This window comes from Phoxinus phoxinus, assembly GCF_949152265.1.
Source record: "Phoxinus phoxinus genome assembly, chromosome: 15".
Classification (NCBI taxonomy): Eukaryota; Metazoa; Chordata; class Actinopteri; order Cypriniformes; family Leuciscidae; genus Phoxinus; species Phoxinus phoxinus.
This window is the reverse complement of record NC_136890.1, coordinates 27,040,361-27,063,296: the sequence shown is the minus strand read 5'-3', so window position 1 is coordinate 27,063,296 and position 22,936 is coordinate 27,040,361. Positions and strand designations below refer to the sequence as shown.

At 40.6% G+C, this 22,936-nt stretch overlaps 1 protein-coding gene across 1 annotated transcript in view; it reads right to left on the bottom strand.

The window, feature by feature from the left end:
* LOC307012279 (cytosolic carboxypeptidase 6-like) overlaps positions 1–22,936 on the bottom strand; it is a 307,878-nt gene that overhangs the window by 7,666 nt on the left and 277,276 nt on the right. Inside the window, exons 10-11 of the mRNA XM_079638766.1 lie at positions 20,495–20,647; positions 15,260–15,422 (exon numbers count right to left, since the gene is read on the bottom strand). Of these exons, the coding sequence (XP_079494892.1) occupies positions 15,260–15,422; positions 20,495–20,647 (316 nt within the window). The remainder of the gene's footprint in view (positions 1–15,259; positions 15,423–20,494; positions 20,648–22,936) is intronic.

The following is a 22,936-nucleotide window of genomic DNA, read 5'->3' as shown; positions in this document are numbered from 1 at the left end:
AAACAATGATCTGACTGAAAACAGACATCGTTCCAAACACTGAAACCTAAAGGACGTTTCTGTCATCGTTTACTCTTACTCATGTTACTCTTTCTTTCTTCTGTAACATCATTGTGAAAAGCGTTTCAACTGTTATTTGTCCATACAATGAAAGTCATTGGGGTCCTAAAAGCAATGCTAAAAGCATTTTTTTTTTTCAAGATGTATGTACCCGTCAGTCATAGGTTTGGAACAACATTAGTGAGAGTAAACAATGACAGAAATGTCATTTTTGGTTTCAGTGCTTGGACTGATGTTGTCATCAGTTGTCTGATTTCAGTCAGATCATTGTTTTATACTTTTTGGCTGATGGTTTAGATTGGTAAATGATGAGTTAATGATGACAGTTCTATTTTTGGGCGAACTGTCCGTTTGAGTGTTCATAACAGTAAGTAATTAAAATCTTAATTTATCACTGCTGCAGACATGCTACAGTTAATGAGGCATTAAGTGCATTGTAGAGAGAAAGCAACTTTGAAAGCTATTAGCTACTCACATTTTTAAGTAATTTAAATACAGTCAAGTTTTTTAAACGAAAAATAAAAAAAAATCTCAATACAAGATCTACACTGAAGCTGACGTTTGAAATGCTATTATTTTGTATTCAGAATAAGCCCTTCTCTTTACTGCACTTCTGCCAATCAGGCTATTGTTCGGCTGATCTCATGTCAGTCCTTGGCAGTCAACATGAGGATCAACAGGCTAAGACTGATGTTTAAGGCAGCTGCCTGATCTGACATTGTGCTGGATCCAGTGTGCGAATTATCCATCAATATTCGGGGGGGTCCCCATCTCCCGATTGTTGCGCAATACCGATCAAAATTTTCTCATTATGCAGTAGGCCTATAACATTACAATATTTCATGGATGCATGCAAGCCAAGACAATCAGTATATAGCCTACATGACAACACACACGCACACACGTAACAATTTTTGCTAATCCGATATGCTATAGTATTCGTAAAGCATCACTGACGTAGGAGGTTGCATTGGCTAAAGTTGTTTGGATGCATGTTGTTTTATAACAAGAAGAGGCAAAGTTGTGCATTACAATGCAGACATGTGCAACAAAATGTAATTGTGTAACAAAATAATAGTTTTTATTTTAAATTTTTTTTATTTTTTTATGTAAAATTCACTTTTAGACCCACATTTCTATATAAATTTAATTTATGGGGATAACATGGACAATTTTTTGCTTTGATTTTTTTTTTTCCAATAATGTTACATTATGATTACAATCAACCCTGAAAAAATATGTTACAAAGAGAAAAGTTTAGTTTTTAGAGTTTATCATTTATCATTATTCATTTATTAATTGTACAAATGTCTATAACAGAAACAAACTGTAACAGAACAGACATGAACAGTTATTAGGCTACATATTGAAAACACTCAAGGGTTAAGTAAATAGACCAAAGATGCCTTGGCTCGAATACTTGTGGTTTTCGTCCTGGTTTCCAGAACTTTCTATTCATCATTATTTTTTTTATTTTTTTCAACATTAATAATATTCAGAAATGTTTCTCGAGCAGCAAATCACATCAGCATATTATTCCCTCAGGTAGATTCCATATTTGTTTTTGTTTTTTTGCGTGGCTGGATGGATGTTGGACTCAAGAACAATATCAGTATATAGCCTACATGACAACACACACGCAACAATTTTTGCTAATCCGATATGCTATAGTATTCGTAAAGCATCACTGACGTAGGAGGTTGCATTGGCTAAAGTTGTTTGGATGCATGTTGTTTTATAACAAGAAGAGGCAAAGTTGTGCATTACAATGCAGACATGTGCAACAAAATGTAATTGTGTAACAAAATAATAGTTTTTATTTAAACAAATGTAATTTTACTCTGTTTATTAATGTTTTTACTTCACATTTATTCAAAAAACGCTTTTTTATGTAAAATTCACTTTAGAAAAGACCCAAATTTCTACATCTAATTTATGGGGATAACATGGACAATTTTTTGCTTTGAATTATTATTATTATTTTTCAATAATGTTACATTATGATTACAATCAACCCTGAAAAATATGTTACAAAGAGAAAAGTTTAGTTTTTAGAGTTTATCATTTCTTCTTCTGTTTTTCATATAATTGTACAAATGTCTGTAACAGAAACAAACTGTAACAGAACAGATATGAACAGTTATATTACATATTGAAAACACTCAAGGGTTAAGAGTTCATCATCATCATCATCATAATTTTTTTTTCCAATAATAATTTTCATTAATAATATTCAGAAATGTTTCTCGAGCATTTTTGTTTATTTTTTGAAAGTTTCAAAAGAAGAATACCCCTAGAGTCTGCGAGAGCAGGGGCGCAAGAAGACTCACAGACTGACCTCCCGGTAATGACCCTTGGAATGGACATGACATCGAATAAAGGAAGTAGCAAGACTCTTGAAAAACTAGCAGCTGGACATGTTCTTCAGACTTGCGTGTGTGGATGGGCGAAAATAACATCAGCCCATGGTCTTAAGGTACATCAAGGACGGAAGAAATGCCTGAGAACCACCAACCCAGGGCCCCGCATTGACCGGATTCTGTCAAGGAGAAGGTTAAATCAGTCGGATGAGAATCAGCGGCAGGAAGAAACCCACAGTCCGCAGAGAATCAGCACCCCAGGGAACGAGGAGGAAGCTTCAGGCAGAACCACCAGTCCAAGACAACAACCAGCCCACCGCAAAAAAGAAAACATGCAAGGACGTAAGCCGTTGGTGAAATGGCCGAAGTCTAACAGCAAGGAGTGGGAAACCATCAACACAGATTTAAGCCTTATCCTAAATAACATAAGAGGATCAGCCGAGAAGAAGCTGGAGAAGATGGGCGACCTTATCTACAGCTACGGAGAGGAGAAATGCGGGTTGAAGGAGCAAGTCAGAAAGAAAGACATGCTTCCTCCCCCCAAGTCCCGTCGGTTGCAAGAAATCCAACAACTTGTGAAAGAGAGGCGACGGCTAAGAAAGTTGTGGAGAAAGGCGACAGTAGAAGAAAGGGAAGGCATCAGCTTCCTTCAAGAGGATCTAAAGCACAGGCTCTCAAAACTCCGCCGAGCAGAAAGCCTACGGATGCGCCGGAACAAGAAAGAAAAAGCCAGAACCGATTTCTATAAAGACCCTTTTAAATTTGTGAAATCCATATTCACAAAGGAGAAGAGTGGATCCCTGAAAACGTCAAAAGACCAGGTTGAAGAGCATTTGAGAACCATCTATACTGATGAGAAAAAAGATGAACCGATCGTTGTCCCCACTGACGTCCCTCCAATATCACCACCACAACATCAGTTTGATATCAGCCCTCCCAAGCTGAGCGAAGTGAAGCAGGCAGTGAAAAAGGCAAGATCGGCATCTGCACCAGGCCCTAACGGCGTACCGTATAGTGTTTACAAGAACGCTCCAGATGTTTTGAAAATCCTGTGGAAAAACATGAAAGTGGCGTGGGACAAGCAAATCATCCCGAAAGCCTGGCGAAGAGCAGGAGGGGTGTTCATCCCAAAAGAAAAGAACTCAACCACCATTGAACAGTTCCGCCAGATAAACCTGCTGAACATTGAAGGCAAGATCTTTTTCAGCGTGTTGGCACAACGACTGACACAGTATTTAAAACAAAACCACTTCATTGACACAACAATCCAAAAGGCTGGCATCGCAGGCTTTTCGGGATGCCTTGAACATAACAGCATCATATGGCATCAAATCCAGACTGCAAAGAAAGAAGGGAAAGATCTCCACGTCTTGTTCCTTGATCTGGCTAATGCCTATGGGTCAGTCCCTCATTCAGTTCTGTGGGCTGCCTTTGATTTCTTCCAGGTGCCGACTACAATCACAAATCTAGTGAAACACTACTTCCAGGATCTACAGTTTTGCCTTACAACATCAGGCTTCACTACAAGTTGGCAACCACTGGAGGTAGGTATCATGGCGGGGTGCACCATCTCCCCATTGGCCTTCACAATGGCAATGGAGATCATTATTAGAGCCTCGAAATGGGTCGTGGGAGGAGAGCGACTACATTGTAATCAGAGATTGCCACCAATTCGAGCCTATATGGACGATTTAACAACACTCACAACAACTGTCCCCTGCACCAAGAGATTGCTGGAGAAACTTCATCAAAATATAACATGGGCGAGGATGAAGTTAAAGCCCAATAAATGCAGAAGCATCTCCATCGTAAAAGGCCAAGTAACAGACCAAAGATTTAATGTCGGCGGAACACCTGTCCCAACTGTCTCAGAAATGCCAGTAAAGAGCTTGGGGAGATGGTATGATGGAAAGCTCAAAGACACCGAGCAGTTTGAGCAACTAAAAAATGATACCAGCATGTACATGGAGCGCATCAACAAGACTTTGTTGCCTGGAAAACTCAAGTTATGGTGTTTTCAGTTTGGAATACTCCCAAGACTTTTGTGGCCGTTAACAGTGTATGAGATCCCCATCACCAAGGTTGAAAAGTTGGAACGGATGATAAGCACACAGGTGAAGCAGTGGCTTGGAATTCCACGTTGTTTAAGTTCCGTTGGACTTTATGGACATGGCAAGTTGGAATTACCAATCACAGGGCTCGTGGAAGAGTTCAAATGCACCAAAGCAAGGCTCGTCATGACCCTAACTGAATCCGAGGATGTAGTCATTCGAACTGCGGCCCCCCGGGTAGTAGCGGGAAGGAAGTGGATCCCGTCAGAAGCTGTACAGAGTGCAAAGTCTGCGCTTCATTTCAGAGATGTGGTTGGACAAGTACAGCATGGGAGGGCAGGGTTTGGACTCATCCCAAAAACTCCTCTGTGGCATAAAGCAACATCATTGCAGAAGAGACAGCTAGTGGTAGAAGAACTCAGGAGACAGGAGGAGGGAGAGCGACATGCCAAAGCTGTCTCAATGGCCAAGCAAGGGAGATGGACCAACTGGGAGGGTCTAGAGAAGAAAAAGCTTAGCTGGCGTGACATCTGGCAAATGGAGGGAGCGCGGCTGAGTTTTGTCATCAGAGCCACATACGACCTGCTACCCTCCCCTCAAAATCTGAAAGTGTGGTATGGAGAAGATCCCGCCTGTTCCCTGTGTCAAGTACCTGCATCCCTAAGGCACATTCTATCAGGGTGTACTACAAGTCTCACCCAAGGGCGATATACTTGGAGGCATAACCAAGTACTCAGAGAGCTGGCATCAATACTGGAACAGAAGCGAACCACCACAAACAATCTCCCACAAACATCGGCAGGACAGGTCAACGTCACAAATTTTGTACCAGCTGGCCAACATCTAGAGCCTAATACAACACCTAAGAATGCAAGCATCCTGCAGTCAGCGCGGGATTGGAAATTGGAAGTGGACCTTGATAAAAAGCTTGTGTTTCCCCCAGAAATAGTGACTACAACTCTCCGGCCAGACATGGTCCTGTGGTCTCCAACAACAAAGCTAGCATATGTTGTGGAGTTAACAGTACCATGGGAAGATGGGGTTGAAGAGGCTTATGAGAGGAAAAAGAACAAATATTCTGACCTGGCAGCTGAAGCATCCCAGAACGGCTGGAAGACTAGCATCTTCCCAGTAGAGGTCGGATGCAGGGGATTTGTTGCCACATCTACCACCAGTTTGTTGAGGAAAATGGGAGTGAAGGGTCGCTCTCTCCAACAGGCCATCAAGTCATTGTCAAGTGCTGCCGAAAAAAGCAGTAATTGGCTCTGGATCAAACGTAAGGACCCCAGCTGGGCAGCAAGGTAGAGACAGAGGGTATGCGGTCAGGCTTAGGCCCGACTCAGGGAGAAGGACGCCCCTGCCATGCAGAGCCCATCAGGGATAAGGAGGATATGGCATAGAGGGGGGTGTACCTGGGACGCTGGGTACACCGTTGAGCCTTCTGGAGACGTTGTGGGCTTCAATCAACGAAACGTCGATGAAGCAGGGTGCCCACCTGATGACCCCAATGACATACCTTACCCTCCTTTTCACCACTCCACACCGGCTGCTACTGTCAAGAGTTTTCTACTAAAGGGATTGAAACATCTAGTTCTATTAGCTTTACTAAATTGCGTGGCTGGATGGATGTTGGACTCATGAACAATAATCACGTTGTTTGAATTCGCCAAAACTGATTTGCCAAAATAAAAACTGGACAGTGATTGTAAAGGGATTTGCCGCTATAGCGTGAGTCCGGATCGAACCGGGAGCGACCAGACAGCAGAGGATTCTGTTTTGTCACAAAATAATGATTTTGATTTGTCACAAAAGAATGATTAATTCTCAGTTTAGAGTTTGTTATTCGTATGGTCTGATGCGCGTGAGTAGGCTGTGATTGTATGATGGCGGTGTCATGATAATTCTCATGTGTCGTGTTGCTGCTGTATCAGTCTGTGGTTAGATCACTGCAGTCAATTAACGGGACGAATATATTAATCCTAATATACGGGACGTCCCGGCTAATACGTGACAGCTTGCAACACAACTTTTGCTAGCAGAACTAACGTTAGCCGCTAAAGTTACCTCAGCACCTGCTTCGTCTTTGAAGCACTCGGCTTCAAATCGATGTGCTTCTGGGGAGTCACTGGGTGGGAGAGGATCCTCTGTTTTGGTAGCGAGTGGGCCTTCATCTCTGAGTGCCACCTTTTTGGATGTAAAGTTTGTGAACCCAAAGTGGGTGAGTGATACACTCTGGTTAAGCTTTCGCTTGCTGGCCATTTTTAGTATGTTTTCAATCTCAACGTTCTTCTTCTATTTGGCGCATATGGCTAATTTGCATACGTGCACTGGACTGGCTTGCTCCGCTTGGCAAAAAATAGAATATATTTTTGATTGTGAATAAATGTTTTGAATCCTGAATACTGGACATGGTGAGCTTAAAAACATTTTAGTGACCATTAGTGACAATAAAATGTTTTTTTTTTTTATTTTAGACAAAATTTGAGACCCCCTTCAAAATTTGCTTTTGAGTCTTTCAGGGGGTCTCATGGGTTAATCGGGGGGGTCGAGCCCCCCCGGACCCCCCCGTATTTCGCACTATGGCTGGATCACTTCATATGTACGGGCCATTCTCAAGACAGCACTGCAACATTTAAGCTTGCTGGGTCCAAACCGAAGCGTCTGACATTGAAGGGCGGTGCTTGATTGAGTGGGACTTTTATAGCTTAGCCCAGGGATAACAGCTCTCTCAGTAGCCGTCTGTAGCCTAAAGGACAAAAGAAAATGGCACAGTCGCCATAACACGGAGCGTGTTTTCTCTCTCACGCTCCTTCTCTCTCCCTTCATTGATGGCGAGAAGTAGAAGACTTGTTAACCTGTCAGACGGTAAAGGGCAGAGGCAAGATTATTGTGAAAGTCTCTCTGAAACATTCTCCATATCAGGTGTCTAGCACTAAGCCTAATGCTAATCTTTACCCAAAAGCTAAGCTTTAACCTTAACATGTTGTTTCGTTCAAACACCAAACCCTTAAATGCCATCGTAATTCTAAAGCACAGCTTTGATTATGTCATGGGAAATTATTTTGCCAATAGGAGATGTTTTTGGATAATCCTTTGTTGGTCCTGGAACAACATTCCTATATAGACTATATTTTTTCTGACCAATGCAAGTGGTTAAAAAATAAACAAGCGAAACTGATGGGTTTACTACATACAGCATATTACATATGTACACACGAAAGCGCATGTCATGTCTTTCTCTCGCTTATGACGTGTACAGCTAAAAAATCCTTAATTTCATCCATTAGATGACACGGTCTTGCTACTGTAATTTTAATAAATCCCCAAGCAAACATCTTCAGAAAAGGGCAATTAAAATGGATTCCAGCACGGATAGCGCACACCAGCCATAGCATGTCTGTACCACAGATGTCTGCTAAACTCAACAAACCAAACTTTACTCAGCATTTTCTGAAGTTCTTAGGACGGTGAGCTCTGAGACATCCGTACAAAGTGATTTGAAAGTCACAGAGTGAGCTCGCTCCATCAAAGCATCCAGCTGGGTGTTGAACGAGATCCCAGACTCACTCGGCGCTCACCTGCTTTCGACACTCTAACGACGATGCGTCATCAGAACTTCTCTCCCACTTTTTCAAATGAAATTGGAACAGCAAGACTTGGACAAAAAGCTTCCCATTATCCCTCATCAATTAAGTTGTTTGGTTGGAGATAAATGACAATGATTGCGGTTAATATGATGAAAGTGAGATTACTAACAAAAGTAAATATCTTTTGTTAAACTGATGGTTGGCAACAGTTCAGGCTTTCTTATAGTTTAATGATTTCCAATCAGAAGTATTTAGAAAGATTTAGATTTTTAGGAAACAAAATAAAGAAACAAAAAAATGTAGGCTCAGATTGAAATAATTTAAAGGGGTCATGAACTGCGAATTAAAATTTTCCTTGATCTTGATCTTTATTTGTTTGTATTCGATACATTTCACTGTGGATTATTTGGTAAATTTCGGCGCAGGCTTTGGAAACAGACTTTTACGATATGGATCTCCTATCAACGCCACACACATGTAATCATGTTTATTTTAATGCCGGATCTGTGATCAGTGATTTCTAATGTATAATTATTCAAGTTCAGACAGATTATCTATCAAAATCGTTCAATACTGTTTATGCATTAGTAAATCTAAACTATGTAACTTGTGTAACAGTAACTAAACGATCAACTTCATGACATTTCTCTTATTAGGATGAAAATAATCTTATTTAAACTGTGATTAAATTATATACAGAAAGCGATCAAAGAACGATCCCTTTCCAATCGCCCAAGCTGTCAATCACACAGTGCAAGTTTATCTGGACACTTGCCAAAACTCGTTATGAAATCAATGACGCTGTTACACTGCACAACAAAGCTCTTACTGTATTTACATCGTGTTTGCATTGTTATTTGGTGAAAGCATTCGTGAGAGTGCAGAAATTGCGTTGCATTGATGAGATCTCTTCATTCACGCGATCAACAGACTGTCTGTCATCTGCTCAATGCACTGCAACATTTCACGTGATGGAATTGATATAAATATTTAAAAAACTTCTCACAATTTGTTAATCTTGATAGCTGTAATAGTAAAAATGTAGTAAAAGTATTCGAGAGATTTCCACATGTAATGCATATGCAAACATGTCAGCCAATCACAGCAGTGGGCGTTTACACTGAGGTCTCCCAGCAGACACGCCCCTTCAAACAGAGCGTTCAAATCAGAGGCTAAAATCAGGCTTGGAAAAACGCCTTTTATTTTTAAATAATTAACATTTTTGATGTAAAAAATCATACATGTTTCAAATTTTTATGATGTAAAATTAAGTTCAATACGAGTTCAAAATCTTAAAAATAGGTAAAACGCCAAGTTCCTATTTATAGTAGGCCTATTCAAGTAAATTATAAGTTTAAAGTAACACATTAAAGTTGGTTTAGATAATACACAAGACATTATAGTGCTATAGCTGATGTACATATTCATGCAGGCCTTGTCTTACTAAAAGGTCATTTCAAACCACTCTCTATGCTGTCAATCTAAATTCATAAGAAGTCATAACCACCTGCAGCAGTTTCTTACAGAGGCACCTTGCCGCCACAGGCATTAACCAGCTTATAACGCCTGGGGGATGCTGTGACGATGATAAAAAAATCGGTTACAGGTTAACAGCGACCGAGTCGGGCATCCATCATAAATTTCTTCAGTTTCGTGCGACATTACAGGTGGTAAATGTTAAATCGTTAAATGTGCTAAATTATTCCCTCAGTGCCGCTGCTCAATATTCCCGATATGCTCAGTATTCTATAATGAGAAAAAGGTGAAGCAAAAAATGTGAGAAATTAAGCCATTTGACTGAAGGATCTTTCAATGTCTTTTGTCATGAATGCAGCATTATGATACATGGTGAGATCTCTATCCAGGTGGTGCCACTGTCAACATTAGGAGTACATTATGCATGTGTGTATGAGTGCGTGTTTGTTTAGTGGGGTTAGGAAAGGTGAATTTATTCCTTTGCAGGTAATTATAATGTTGTCATTGTTTTCGTTTTTACCGGGGAGTGAAGTCATGTCTGTAAAGGTCTCTGCTGATAATTTGCACGCTCCATAGACCTGCCAACCGGCCTGTAAAAAGTGGCATGTCACATTCTGGTAACCTCTTGCCCCCAATCTTTGCACTACATGCCACGGCAAATACCCTTCCACTACTGAAGGCAGACACCCTCAACCCTCACGTGCCCCACACACAAACTAACACACACACCCTTTTCCAGTTCTACAACGTAATAACCTTTTAAAAGTCACACCATGTACAGTTTTTCCTCAATAGTTTGGCCTCTAAAATCCATTCTAGTCTAGACTAACATCTTAAACCATGCAGGGGGTTTCAAACTTTTTAATGTCAAGGACTCCCGAATATGACGATCCTCTTAAAATATAAAGGCAGTTTATATTTTTAGACTCATTGATGTTGTCATTTTACTAAAGCCAAAATAAATGATTCAAATATTATCTGGAAAATATTATTATTAATTAAATCAATTTTTATAAAAAAAAATTAAAAAAAAATTGTATAGTGCTTTTCAGGATCAGTTGACTACCTAAAAAAGTGTGAAAACCCGTAATGAACCAGGCGTAATTGAAAAAAAAATGTTATGTGTTAAAAAGTTATGTGAACTTGGTCTTTCTGACATCTCTGAAATATTCAGCAGGCCCCACTTTAAAACCCCCTTACTTTAAATACAAAGTACTGTCATGAAACTCTAGGTGGCGCAGGCTGATAGGTCCTTAACTCAATTGCAATCACATCATTCTCTACAGGGCACAGCTGATTGGCAGTGGTGGGCAGATCGAGGCTTCGTGGAACACTGAAACAGTTGAAGCAAATGTGCCGTATTGTGTCGAGGCTTCGAAACAATCCGACACCCGTCTCTACAGTGACCCCTAGTGGTCAGAACAGTGAAAATGCAACAAAAACCCGGGCAAAACATGCATAAAAACAAATTTACAAATCTTATTTTATCATTTGATTATCAAGTGTCTATATGTTCTTTTATCAATCGTCAGGGTTTGTTTTGCTTGTTCTATGAATGGCTGAGCTAAACAGGCCATTAATAGACTATTAACATTTAATTATTTTACTAAAGTTTAATTAAAACGTCTACAAATGTATAAAACTGATCAGAGATCAGGTAAAACCCACAGACACTTGTTCATTGACTCCTCATGATTCATGGGTTGACAGAGATCATCGCCCCCAGCGGTGAACCATTAAAATTTCTAAATGTTTCGAAACAGTTATAATAAACAGTGACGAAATAACAGTGACGTAATAAAGATGTATTGAAATCACGTGACTGGCAGCTTGATACACTCCAAACCATTGATTCAGAAGAAAAGATTCTTAAAGGTTTCGAAGCTTCATGAAGCAGTATTTCGAAATTGACATCACTACTGATTGGTTTCTGCTGTATGAGTAGACAATGAGCTCACAGCTCAACCTTCAAATACTTGGTTAGCATTTGCTATAGCAGTTGCAGTGCGCTTTCAGAAACCCTCCAGCTTCCCCAGCTCCACCTGTATAGATCTGCTATGGGTAATTCATGTATGCTACTGTATATTGTACAGCAGCAGCATGTCTTACTTGCTCATAGCAGCGTGTCGCGTGTGTATTGGCAGTAGCAAGTCCCAGACTTGCTCTGCAGCAGAATCATAGCAGATCTATTCCGCCAAGACCAAACATATCAACGTTGTCATATCCATTAACATGCCAAACACTCAGAGAGTTGTCATGACAGAACTACCTGGTGGCAAGATCTTTTCCTCAAACATCCATCTTCCTCAAATATTGTAAACACAAAATCAAAATGTTTTGAAAAACTGGATTGGATTATTTTTTTATCTGAAATTTATGAAGATTACAGTACCCCTGCTTCAAAGTTTAAACACACACACACACACACACACACACACACACACACACACACACACACACACACACACACACACACACACACACACACACACACACACACACACACACACACACACACACACACGTCAAATTCTTATAATTATTATTATAATATGTAATGTTTAATAATATCATTAATACAACACATTTGTTATAATAAATAAATATGATTTCCTATAGAATGTGCTATATGTTTCTTAGCAATTGAGAACATTTTCAAATCTATATTCCTCTGTTTGTGTGTATGGCTGTACATGTGAAAGTCAAGTTTAGGAAACTTTCATTATACTGAAACATGTCGAAAGCTGACTTGTGAGAACAACATTTAAAGTGGTTCTCCCACTAAAACATGCAAGCGTTTCCAGGTTTGTACCGAACATCTCCCACAATTCTTCCCGTCCAGAGTGGCAGGTTCCTTTTTGTTAGCTTGTGTTTACCTAATAAACAGCACAGCCCACAATCAGCTTTAACCTGTCGCTACTTCACGGCACAGATGTTTTAAGTGATGGGTAAAAAAAATGCTGTTTCAAGGAGAGAGGCCTCACAGGTAAGTTATGACTCTTTCCAGCAAGCTGTAAATTGCCTTTTTTTGTTGTTTCTATCTTTTCTCTGTCACTAAGGGAAAATAATCTGCAGGGCTGTGGAGTAATTCTACATGGATGGGTTTCTTATTACCGCGACTAGAGCGGCTGGGCCTTGGAGATGACAGCCCAGCGAGGCAGCAGGTGAGCGGAGAGAAACAGTGAAAGCGATGAGGCATCAGTCAGCAGCTTTACTGCTCGCTCTGAGATAAACACCCAACAAATAAATAAATTCATGCAAGAGAGGCCTGTAAATACGAGCGTCTAGCAGCTGGGTGCATGACAGAGTGATACAGGGGTGAAATGCTCACACATATGACCGCACGCACACGCGCGCTTACACACACACACACACACACACGCACTCATAGTAAAGTTCAGCGAACCCTTTTCCTATCACTAGAGGGCACTTAAGCTACACACATCTCGGGTTTGCACAAAGAGACCTTTTAGTCATGGAATGCACTCCTTCATATAGAGCAGCTTTCAACCTCAGATTCAGATATGAATCTGCACAGAACACCCCGAAAAAACACCCACTATTTCCCAAAAGCTCCCTGGTTCTGTATTGCTGGAGACAGTATTATCTTTAAAAAAAAGCCATGGCTATTTAGGGTCTTTCATCTTAGCCCCTGTTATTATCTTAGCCTCTGTTATTAACTTAGCTGTGAATCCTTCACTAATCATTCGTTGAAAGTATTCATTAAATATTATTCCTTCATCTGGTCAGTACTGGTTGCTGTGCAGTTGCTAGCCGCTAAAGTGTTCTGGGTAGTTGCTATGGTATTACTAAGCAGCTACAATGAGGTTGCTAGGGTATTCTGGGTGGTTGCTAGAGTGTTGCTAAGGAATTTTTGGTGGTTTCTTAGGCATTGGTTGTTACGTTCTTCTGGATGATTGCTATGCAGTTGCAAGGGTATTCTGGGTGGTTGCTAGGGTGTTGCTAGGGCATTCTTGGTGGTTTCTTAGGCATTGGTTATTTATGTGTTCGGGGTGATTGCTATGCAGTTTGCTGGGGTATTCTTGGTGGTTTCTTAGGCATTGGTTGTTATGATTGCTATGCAGTTGCTGCAGTATTCTGGGTGGTTGCTTGGGTATTGCTAGTTGTTTGTTAAGGTGTTCTGGGTGGTTGATATGCGTCTGCTAGAGTATTTTTTGGATGGTTTCTAGGCAATTGCTAAGGTGTTCAGGGTGGTTGCTAGGGTATTCAGAATGGTTTCTAGGCAGTTGCCAAGGTGTTCTGGGTGGTTGCTAGGCACTGATAGGGTATTCTTGGTGGTTGCCTGAGCATTGCTAAGGTGTTCCAATTAGAGAAAAAAAATATTCCCTAAATGAGTTCAACCCGTACTAAAATCCTAGAATTGCCCCTAATCAAAAAATGGATTGTACATCTGCTGGTGTTTGCTCAGAAATATAGGTTTTAAAGCAGGATAAACCTTAACCCTTAGAAATCACCCTGATTGTTGAAGAAATTGGCTTATTTTCATACTGAAACATATGCATTATGTTCTTATGAACACAAAGATACTCACATGGACACGCTCACACCACATCCTCATCGACACGACTTGGCCAGTCGACGTCTCTCGTGTGTCTAACAGCCAACCAGGTCAAAGCCTTGCTCTCTGATAATGATTCCCAGAATAATTAAGAGATCAATGAGTAAGCATTGCTCCCGGTAAATAAGGGGATGGAGTTGTACGACCGGCATGCAGCTTAATGCAGGGAAGAGAGCCGAGCTTCAATAGTGTGACATAATCACCCCAGCCTTCATTATCGAACCGTGACACCACCCAGTATGTCGCTCGGTGCACCAACATTGGAGAGATAATTTCAGAAAGTAAGACAGCAGCACAAGTCATTGGCTTTTGTCTACGGAGCTGCAGCATCGATTCGAGAAAATCGGGTCTTTACAGCAGCCATATGTTCCTCATGAAAGGGAAAATTCAATGAGAGTGGAGTTCTTGATCGCTCTAGTTGAAGCAAGACTCTTTAGGGAAGATACAGTGACCGGGGTGTTTGCTTGTCACTGAACAAACCAACTCACAAACAACTTCCAGTTCCTCTTCAATACCTCTCTGTCAATAAAACGACCTGTGGTTCCTGTATCTAAAGACCCAAAACTTGATCAGTTCACTATGAAACAGAACAAATTTGGAGAGGCGAAACAAAATGAGAAGTTCGTCCTTCATCTGTTCATTTTATCTTTCAGACAGCAGGAGGTATTAGGGTCAGAGATACCCGAGGAGAACAGAGAGAAACAGAAGTGTACAAAGTCTATAAAAACTGGAGAAAACTCTGTTAGAGTTCCCATTCGTCTCAATGCACACTGTCCCAAATCCTTCACTAGTGGCTCTTTTGAGATGTGACGTGAAAGGTAGCAGACATCGCTCAAGAAACATTTCTTATAATCAATGTTGAAAACGGTTGTGCTGCTTACTATTTTTGTGGAAACCATGATACTTTTTTATGATTCTTTAATTAACAGTAAGTTTAAAGGAACCGCATTTTTTAAACATTATAAATGTCTTAACGGTCACCTTTGATTAATTTAAATGCATAACATTTTTGAATAGTACAATAAAAAACGGTGTAGGATATACTTTGAAACCATTTTCACTCAGAAATTGCTATTCAATTTCAAGTAACTCACTGAATTAAACATGTATGTATGTATATGAGCTGAAGAAGGACTGAAAGGATACAGCCATCCTCAGTGTACGGCACAGGTGAGGTGGTTCCTGCTGTCAGGTAGCTGTAGAAGGAGACCTCCAGCGTGTAGCAGTACGACGTGTCGTCCAACAGACCACCCAGGAAGCGTCGGCCGGTGCCGGCCTTGACCAGATCACGGTTAAACGTTGTACTGGACTGCACAGAGACACACAGATAACACAACAGAATGATTAATAACGGTAAAACAGAGAGAATAGAGAAGAACAATAAGACTTACTTGGGAGAAGGGATGTTTTTTGAGTGAGGAAACCATGAAAACATCGCTGTGATTGGCTGATAACTCTTTCAATGCCCGCCTATCTGCGTGAATGGGTCAAACTGGAAATGGATGGAGTAAACAACTCGCCTACTCAGAAATCACCACGTTTGATCTCGTTTGAATATAAATGAACTTGAAATTGCTTGGGGAAAAAAAGATGTGTGAGTGAGCGGTTTTTTAGTGAGCACTCAGCTCAGTTAAATTAAAAGGGCATCTCCTCCATACCTGCAATGATTATGACACCTGCTGTGTTTACTGAGGATTTGTTGACTAATGGTCCGAAAAAGAAAGAGACTAAATAATACATGAACAACAGTCAGTATTAACAAAAAAAAAAAAGCACAAATATGCTTGTTGTTACACTATTTTTGTATTTAGTTATTATGCATGCAATGTAAAAACTGTTAAAAATGCTGGAGACTTTGATTTGACATTTAGTAAGTTGTATTATATTGCATTATTTATTGAATAACTGACTAACTATTTTAGTTTTAAAGGCTTTGTTCGCAAGAACACAGTGGAATCAATCAATAAACAAATGAATAATGAATAACTTTATATATAATTGAAATGATTAAATCTAAAATAATCTAAATAACATAGATTATTTATTTAATAAAATAAAATATGAATAAACATGAATAATTTTTTAAAATAAATATTAAAGTAAAAAAAGAATAATATAAAAGAATAATGAATTGAAAATAAAATAATACAGTATTGTTTGTGTGTTGATGGTCCCATCACATTACACTAAAAAAAAAAAAAAAAAAAAAAACCCCACACAAAACCGATTTATTGTACACTAGGCTCAGAGTGCTACAAGGAGGAAGCTATTGATTGGATTTAGGAAACTAATTATGGATCGCATTGGATTGGCCTGATAATTTATGCCACTTTGTCCATTACAAAAGTACTTAAGCTTGCTGGCAACTTTTCCTTGCTCTCCACTTTTCTTGCAGTTGTGTGCTTGCTTACACTGCACTTTCTGTGCCTTTCCATGGCTCAGCTATAATGGCTGGTAAATGTTTGCTTTTGCCCAAGAAAGGTGACTGATCTAGTGTCAGTGTGACGTGTAGCTGGTGGCTAAGCGTAGTTGAGACATGACTCTCTCCAGAGGCAGCGCTCCCTCAATATGCCGGATGAACTTTGGGATGGCTGTGTGCTGAATAGGCAGAGAGAGAGAGAGAGAGGGCAACATGCCAGCTGGAGACCTGCCCTCTATGCCCTCCTGTCACCACACACACACAGACGCGCGCACACACAGACACGCACACAGACGCACGCGCGCACACACAGACACGCACACACACACACACACACACACACACACACACACACACACACACACACACACACACACACACACACACACACACACACACACACACACACACACACACACACAGAAAACACAAACAGCATTTATAAAGAATCATAAATAATGTGGTGACATTTTTTCTGTGAGGCAGAGAATATTCATAGGCTGTGAAAAGCGGCTCTTTGTGTAAGTATGAGAGAAGTCTGCAAATTCTAGATGGGTGACTGGGCAATAAAGGTTAGTCCTCTGCCCGTATTCTGCTGGCTGAGCTACTGAAATGTCACACTTCCTGCATGCTGAAGGTCACTGTTGCAGGCTGGAGGAACTGCATGCTGACAAAGAGAGCGACACCGAGCATAAGGGGCCGCAGGGAGGGGAGAGGGGGACCTCCACAATGGGACCATCACTGGTGTAAAACTGTAGGTAAGCAAAATACAACACTGTGTTGAGGTCACACACACGCGCGCACACACGCACACACATCTATCCATCCATCCATCCAAACTAACCCCCAGTCTAACTGTCTACACATATTTCCATCCATCCATCCATTAATCCACCTGTCTGTTTTTCTCTCTACCAATCTATATATCTACCCATATTTTCATCCATCTCTCCATCCACCTACCTATCCATCTACTTATCTATTTACCCATTTTTCTATCCATCCATCCATCCATCCATCCATCCATCCATCCATCCATCCATCCATCCATCTTCTGTCCATTAATTTACCCATACATTATAAAGGCCCAGATACACTTCAGGTAAAATCAAAGAACAGACTGGTGTAACTTCATTTCGAACAAAATCAAGCCAAAATTAAGTTTTGTTTTCGTTTCGGGAGAAAAATCTTGCCAAATCGAACTTTCTGGAAAACTTCGCTCTGGCTGGTAAACACCTTTGCCGTGAGTATATCGGGCCCAAAGTCTATCAATCCATGCAACCATAAAACATACATTTATCTATTCATTATCAATCAATCCAACTTCTATCCATCCTTCAATATCTGAAATTATCAATCTATTAAATGATCAGTCAATCTGTTCATCATTCTATCCATAATATATCCATCCATGTTATTTATCCATTTGTAACCATCCATCGGTCCATTCATTTATTTATATATACATTTATTTATTACCTATCATCCAAAAGTTTATCTATCAAGCTACTATCAATTTGTACTTTTTGCAACCATCCATTTTAATCAAAACATCATAATCATAATGATGAGATCCTCTGGAAACTATAATGCAACCAAATGAAATGAGGAACAAGAAAGAAGAATGGTGAAAGAGTGGAAGGAGTGCAATGAGCTGGAAGACACATCCATCCAAACGATACCTCTGAATACAGACGAAAAATAAACCAGAAGTAAATTTGTAAACAAACAAAGCAAATAAAGAACAACCAATCTTCTTGATTCATGCTATCCCATTTTGACATTGAAAACTGTGTGTGGAAATTACCAATTAATATAGCTGTCAAGTGAAAAATGAGAAGGGGTTGAGATATAGAAGATTCGGTCTGTGCCGATGAACAGACGCAATAACATCTCTCCAGCTCTGTGTTATGAAGGCACTGGGTGCACGGATGGTTCATGTATCTTTTTAGACGTATATAAGCGTGTCTTCATCAGCATGCGGTTCCCGGCTCATCCAAAAGAGCTTCACCGTGGCAAATGGTTAAAGTGGCTCTGCTCCTCTCATATAGACACCTCATCAGCAATATTGAGTCGGGTTATTGTCTTGCTCTGCAGAATTGAAAAGGTTACTTGCCGGCACCTGGAAAAATAGCTTGTGTTGATGCGCTTCATCTTGGAAACAAAAAATGTACTAATTTATGGGGTGTATTGAATTTTTGGAGAAAATACCAATAACGCTTTTCCATGCGCCGTTTGCTAATGAGTATAGAGCTAAGAGTGAAAAGGCTGACGGAGATGAAATTCAGCCAATGACTTTCTTTTGCTGAAGAAAAAAGGAACCTATCAGTGTAATGGCAGAGAGAAACTTTAGTGTTATCTGGTAACGTCATGCGCACCATTATGCTGCCATTCCTAATTTTGTATCCTACACACAGTCACACATAACGCAATAGTAACATATGAACAATTTACGAGATATTTCACAGTATTTTACAGAAATGAGAGTTAAGACCCTTTCACACTGAGCGTGACATGATAAAGGCAAGCGAATCGTCCAAGGAACGGAGCTTGATTCACGGCTGCACGATAGGTGGCGCTGACCGAGAATACATTGATCCTCATGTATGTATCTCGTAGGTTTTCTGCACAACATACAACAGTAAATTAAGATAAATAAAGTTTGAACTACACAAAAACCATCATCGAGTGTGTGTAATAACTGGAAGTGGATTTTGATTAAATAAAGGGAAGACTTGCATTATTTGTAGTGTTTTATAATAAACTGAACGCTACACCTGATTAGCATTTCTTATTCTTTATTGTTATAAAAAATACCCAGAGCTGCATGAAAAACACATATCGTTGTAATACTATATTTATTTGGCTTCATGTTTCATCTGCAGAAACGTTTTTATCGGTCGTTTATGTGCGGAACCATGCAGAACTCAGAATGAGGAAATGAACACAACGTCATCATTTGGATAGTCATCATCACACTACGCTGTACGCTGTCCCAAGCTCTTCAGATCGCATAATTCAGTGGAAAAGGAATAGGCCTAGGAATGATAATCTGAATAAAGTACATGTAAAAATAAATCTGTTCTCAGACACCAATGATAACAATCAACTTCCATTCTCGTCTCTCTTCCGGAATACTTTTCTTCGGTGTTTACACAGGTTTTCAAAACAGCGCCACCACTCGGCTTGGGTAAGCTCGAATCTAATTGGACGGCTTGTTTCATTGCGGAGCACCGGAAAAGAAATAGACACAGTGGTAAAATAAATAAATAAAATTTATCGCACCCGGTGTGAATAGCTCCATAGGGATGTATTATTTAGATTCATCGCGACGTACATTGGTGTCGCTTAATCACACTCAGTGAGAAAGGTCCTTAAATCTGTCAGAGCAGCCTAGCAGTTAACGCCGCATGTGCTACAACACATGTCACCCAAAACATTTTATTCTGTCACCACTTACCCTCTTGTCATTCAAAACTTGTCTGACTTTCTAAGTTCTGTGGAACAACAAATAATTTAATAATTTAAGTAATAATAATGTTACATTTATATAGCGCTTTTTCTGGGACCTCAAAGCGCTTCACATATGGAAGGGGGGGGATCTCCTCAACCAACAAAGGTTATATTTTAAAGAATGTCGTGGTTCAAAACAACATTGTGTGAGCCATTGACTTTGAATGTCGCACTCTTATGTGTTCCACAGAAGAAAGATAGTCACACAGGTTTAAAACAACACGAGGGTGAGTTCATTTTTGAGTGGCCTAATGCTTTAAGCAGAGATGCTTATGCAGGCAACATGTAAACATACTCTATGCACATACATCAAAGTAGCAAAAAAGACAAAAATAAAATAGTTGTAAATATTACTTAAACTAAAAAAAGAAAACAACAACAACAAGCATACAGCAGTTTGAGGGCCTTTGTCTTTTTCAACAAAAAAAGGTAATACCCATGAGACTCACAAGAGAGAAGTCAGGCGCGTTTTGGCACAAGAGTCGAGGAAAGACGGCCTGTCTCTGCACTCTATCTTCTTCCTCAAAGACGTTACCATACATGAAGCCATTCATCATGGTGGAGTGGGCGTGCACGTCAATGTAGAACTCCAAACTCACTTTCTGTAAATCAGAGAGAGAGACACAATGATTGAGAGAGAGACCAGACAGACAGGTGGAAAGATGAACAGGCAGACAACATACTGTGAACAATATTTAAAATAACTTCAACAGCACTTCAACAAACGAGAAATAATCTTTACAAAAAGTACTGTAATACCTGCTGAAGTTTCATCTTAGATATTACAGGGATAAATTAAAATTTTAAAACATATTAAAATAGGAAAGTTTTAAAAGAATTTAGATTGTAATAATATTTCACAAGATTACAGTTTTTACTGTATTTTTGATAAAATAAATGCAGACATAAGCAAAAGAGAATTGCCAAATTGTACATAACGGTAGTGTAACTTCATTGGATAAAATAAAATTCCTAAAAACATCCTTATTTTGTGCACAAGGGAAGATAGAAAGTCATTCAGGTTTGGAATGACACGAGGGTGAGTACATTTTCATTTTTGCCGTTAACACAGACAACGAGAGATTGCCTGTCCATAGAAACACAGAGCAAGCAAACATTATTCATCACGGTCCTGTGAAAGAGCAACAGCACTCCTGGGTGTTTTATAGAACAGCTGTCACAACTGCCATAGTTTAGAGGGATTAATTCATGTTCCTGAGTCAGCAAGCGAAGCAGGCACGCCTCACTTCCTCAACCGCAGGCCGGATTTCAGCCGTTTAATGCAGAATAAATGATTAATATGGACCGGGAAACACATACAATAATATTTGTCAGCAAAAACCCAAAAAACTAAACATGGAGCAGGAATTCAATTCAGAAACAAATGGCAAAGTGACACCAGAAAGAAACATCTCAACAAAGAAGACTGAAAACGTAACTTCCATGAAAACAGAATAAACAGACATATGTGGAGTGTTTACATCCTCAAAAAAAGGACAATCCTTCAGATACGTCCCCTCTCAATCCGCCCACGCGCCATTTTGGCTCTGTGTTCTCTCAGTTACTGTATAACAGCACTGCAGTGCAGGAAACTGCCGCTCCATCATGGCTGCCACATCATTAAGCCAGCGCTTGGCAAGATGATGAGAGAGACACTTGTGTGTGGTTTTGTGTCGAGAGAGAGGATCACGCTGTCGAGCAGAATGAGGTGTCGCCACGAGGAGGGCTGCCGTTTGATGCGCCTCGTCGGTGTGTGTGTGTGTGTGTGAGTGTGTGTTACTGTGTGTGGATGAGAGAGAGAGAGACGGAGTGAGTCACAGCACTTCGGTGACAAGGCATCAAAAGGAGCATCCTGCAACGCGTATCTATACGGCAACAAAGTAATGGCCATTTTGTTTGAGGCTGCCTATCTCTCTCAATCCGTTGTGTACATTGTAAGCATCTGATGCAGGCATAACAGGGCCCACTCCTCTACCCTTTGACCCCCTCCCGCGCTCTCTCCATCTACAGCAAACCTTTTCTTTCTTCATTACACATTCCGAAGCGCACCTCGAATCCCGCGGGTCGAGGGGAGAGTGAGGTAAAGCAGAAGTAAGGAAGAGCAAGCGAGAGAGAAAGAGAAACATCAGGAGTCAAAGACCGAGAGGGGGGGAGATGTATGGAGAGAGAGAGAGAGAGAGAGAGAGAGAGAGAGAGAGAGAGAGAGAGAGAGAGAGAGAGAGAGAGAGAGAGATGCGAGTGGGGGGAGAGAGAAAGAGAGAGAGAAAGAGAGTGGGGGGAGAGATCGGGCAGCACCCGGTGCTTGAAATTCCGCTCACAGCCAAAGCAATTTCCTAGTGAGCGCAGGGCTGTCAGGCCTCTGATGGCAGGCGGTGAAATATGGTGGCTGAGAGTGGGGCGGCTGCACGCATGCCAGTCTGATGGATGGAGCCCGCAAGGAAGAGGGAGAAACAACACATAGACAAAACAAGGAGGAGGGAAAACGAGAGAGAGAGAGAGAGAGAGAGAGAGAGAGAGAGAGAGAGAGAGAGAGAGAGAGAGAGAGAGAGAGAGAGAGAGAGAGAGAGAGAGAGAGAGAGAGAGAGACACTGGTCACCATTAAGGTAGCTCCATCAGCTCCTTCAAGGGGTTCCCAGTGTGCAATTGAGGCGGGTAACTGTCTAATCGCCCACATACTCGTCGTGCATTACAAAGTCAGGGTGGGGCCGCTGACTTTACTCATGCATACACGTTCAAACACATTTGTGACCTTTTCTCTTGCTCAAAGAGATGCTTAAGACCACACTCTGTGTAATGGGACTGTATGCATGAAGTGCTGTGTTCCTTCAGCAAGGTCCGTTGGCTCATTTTGCACCGTTAACAGCATAATTAAGAGTGGAAATGAAATGGCT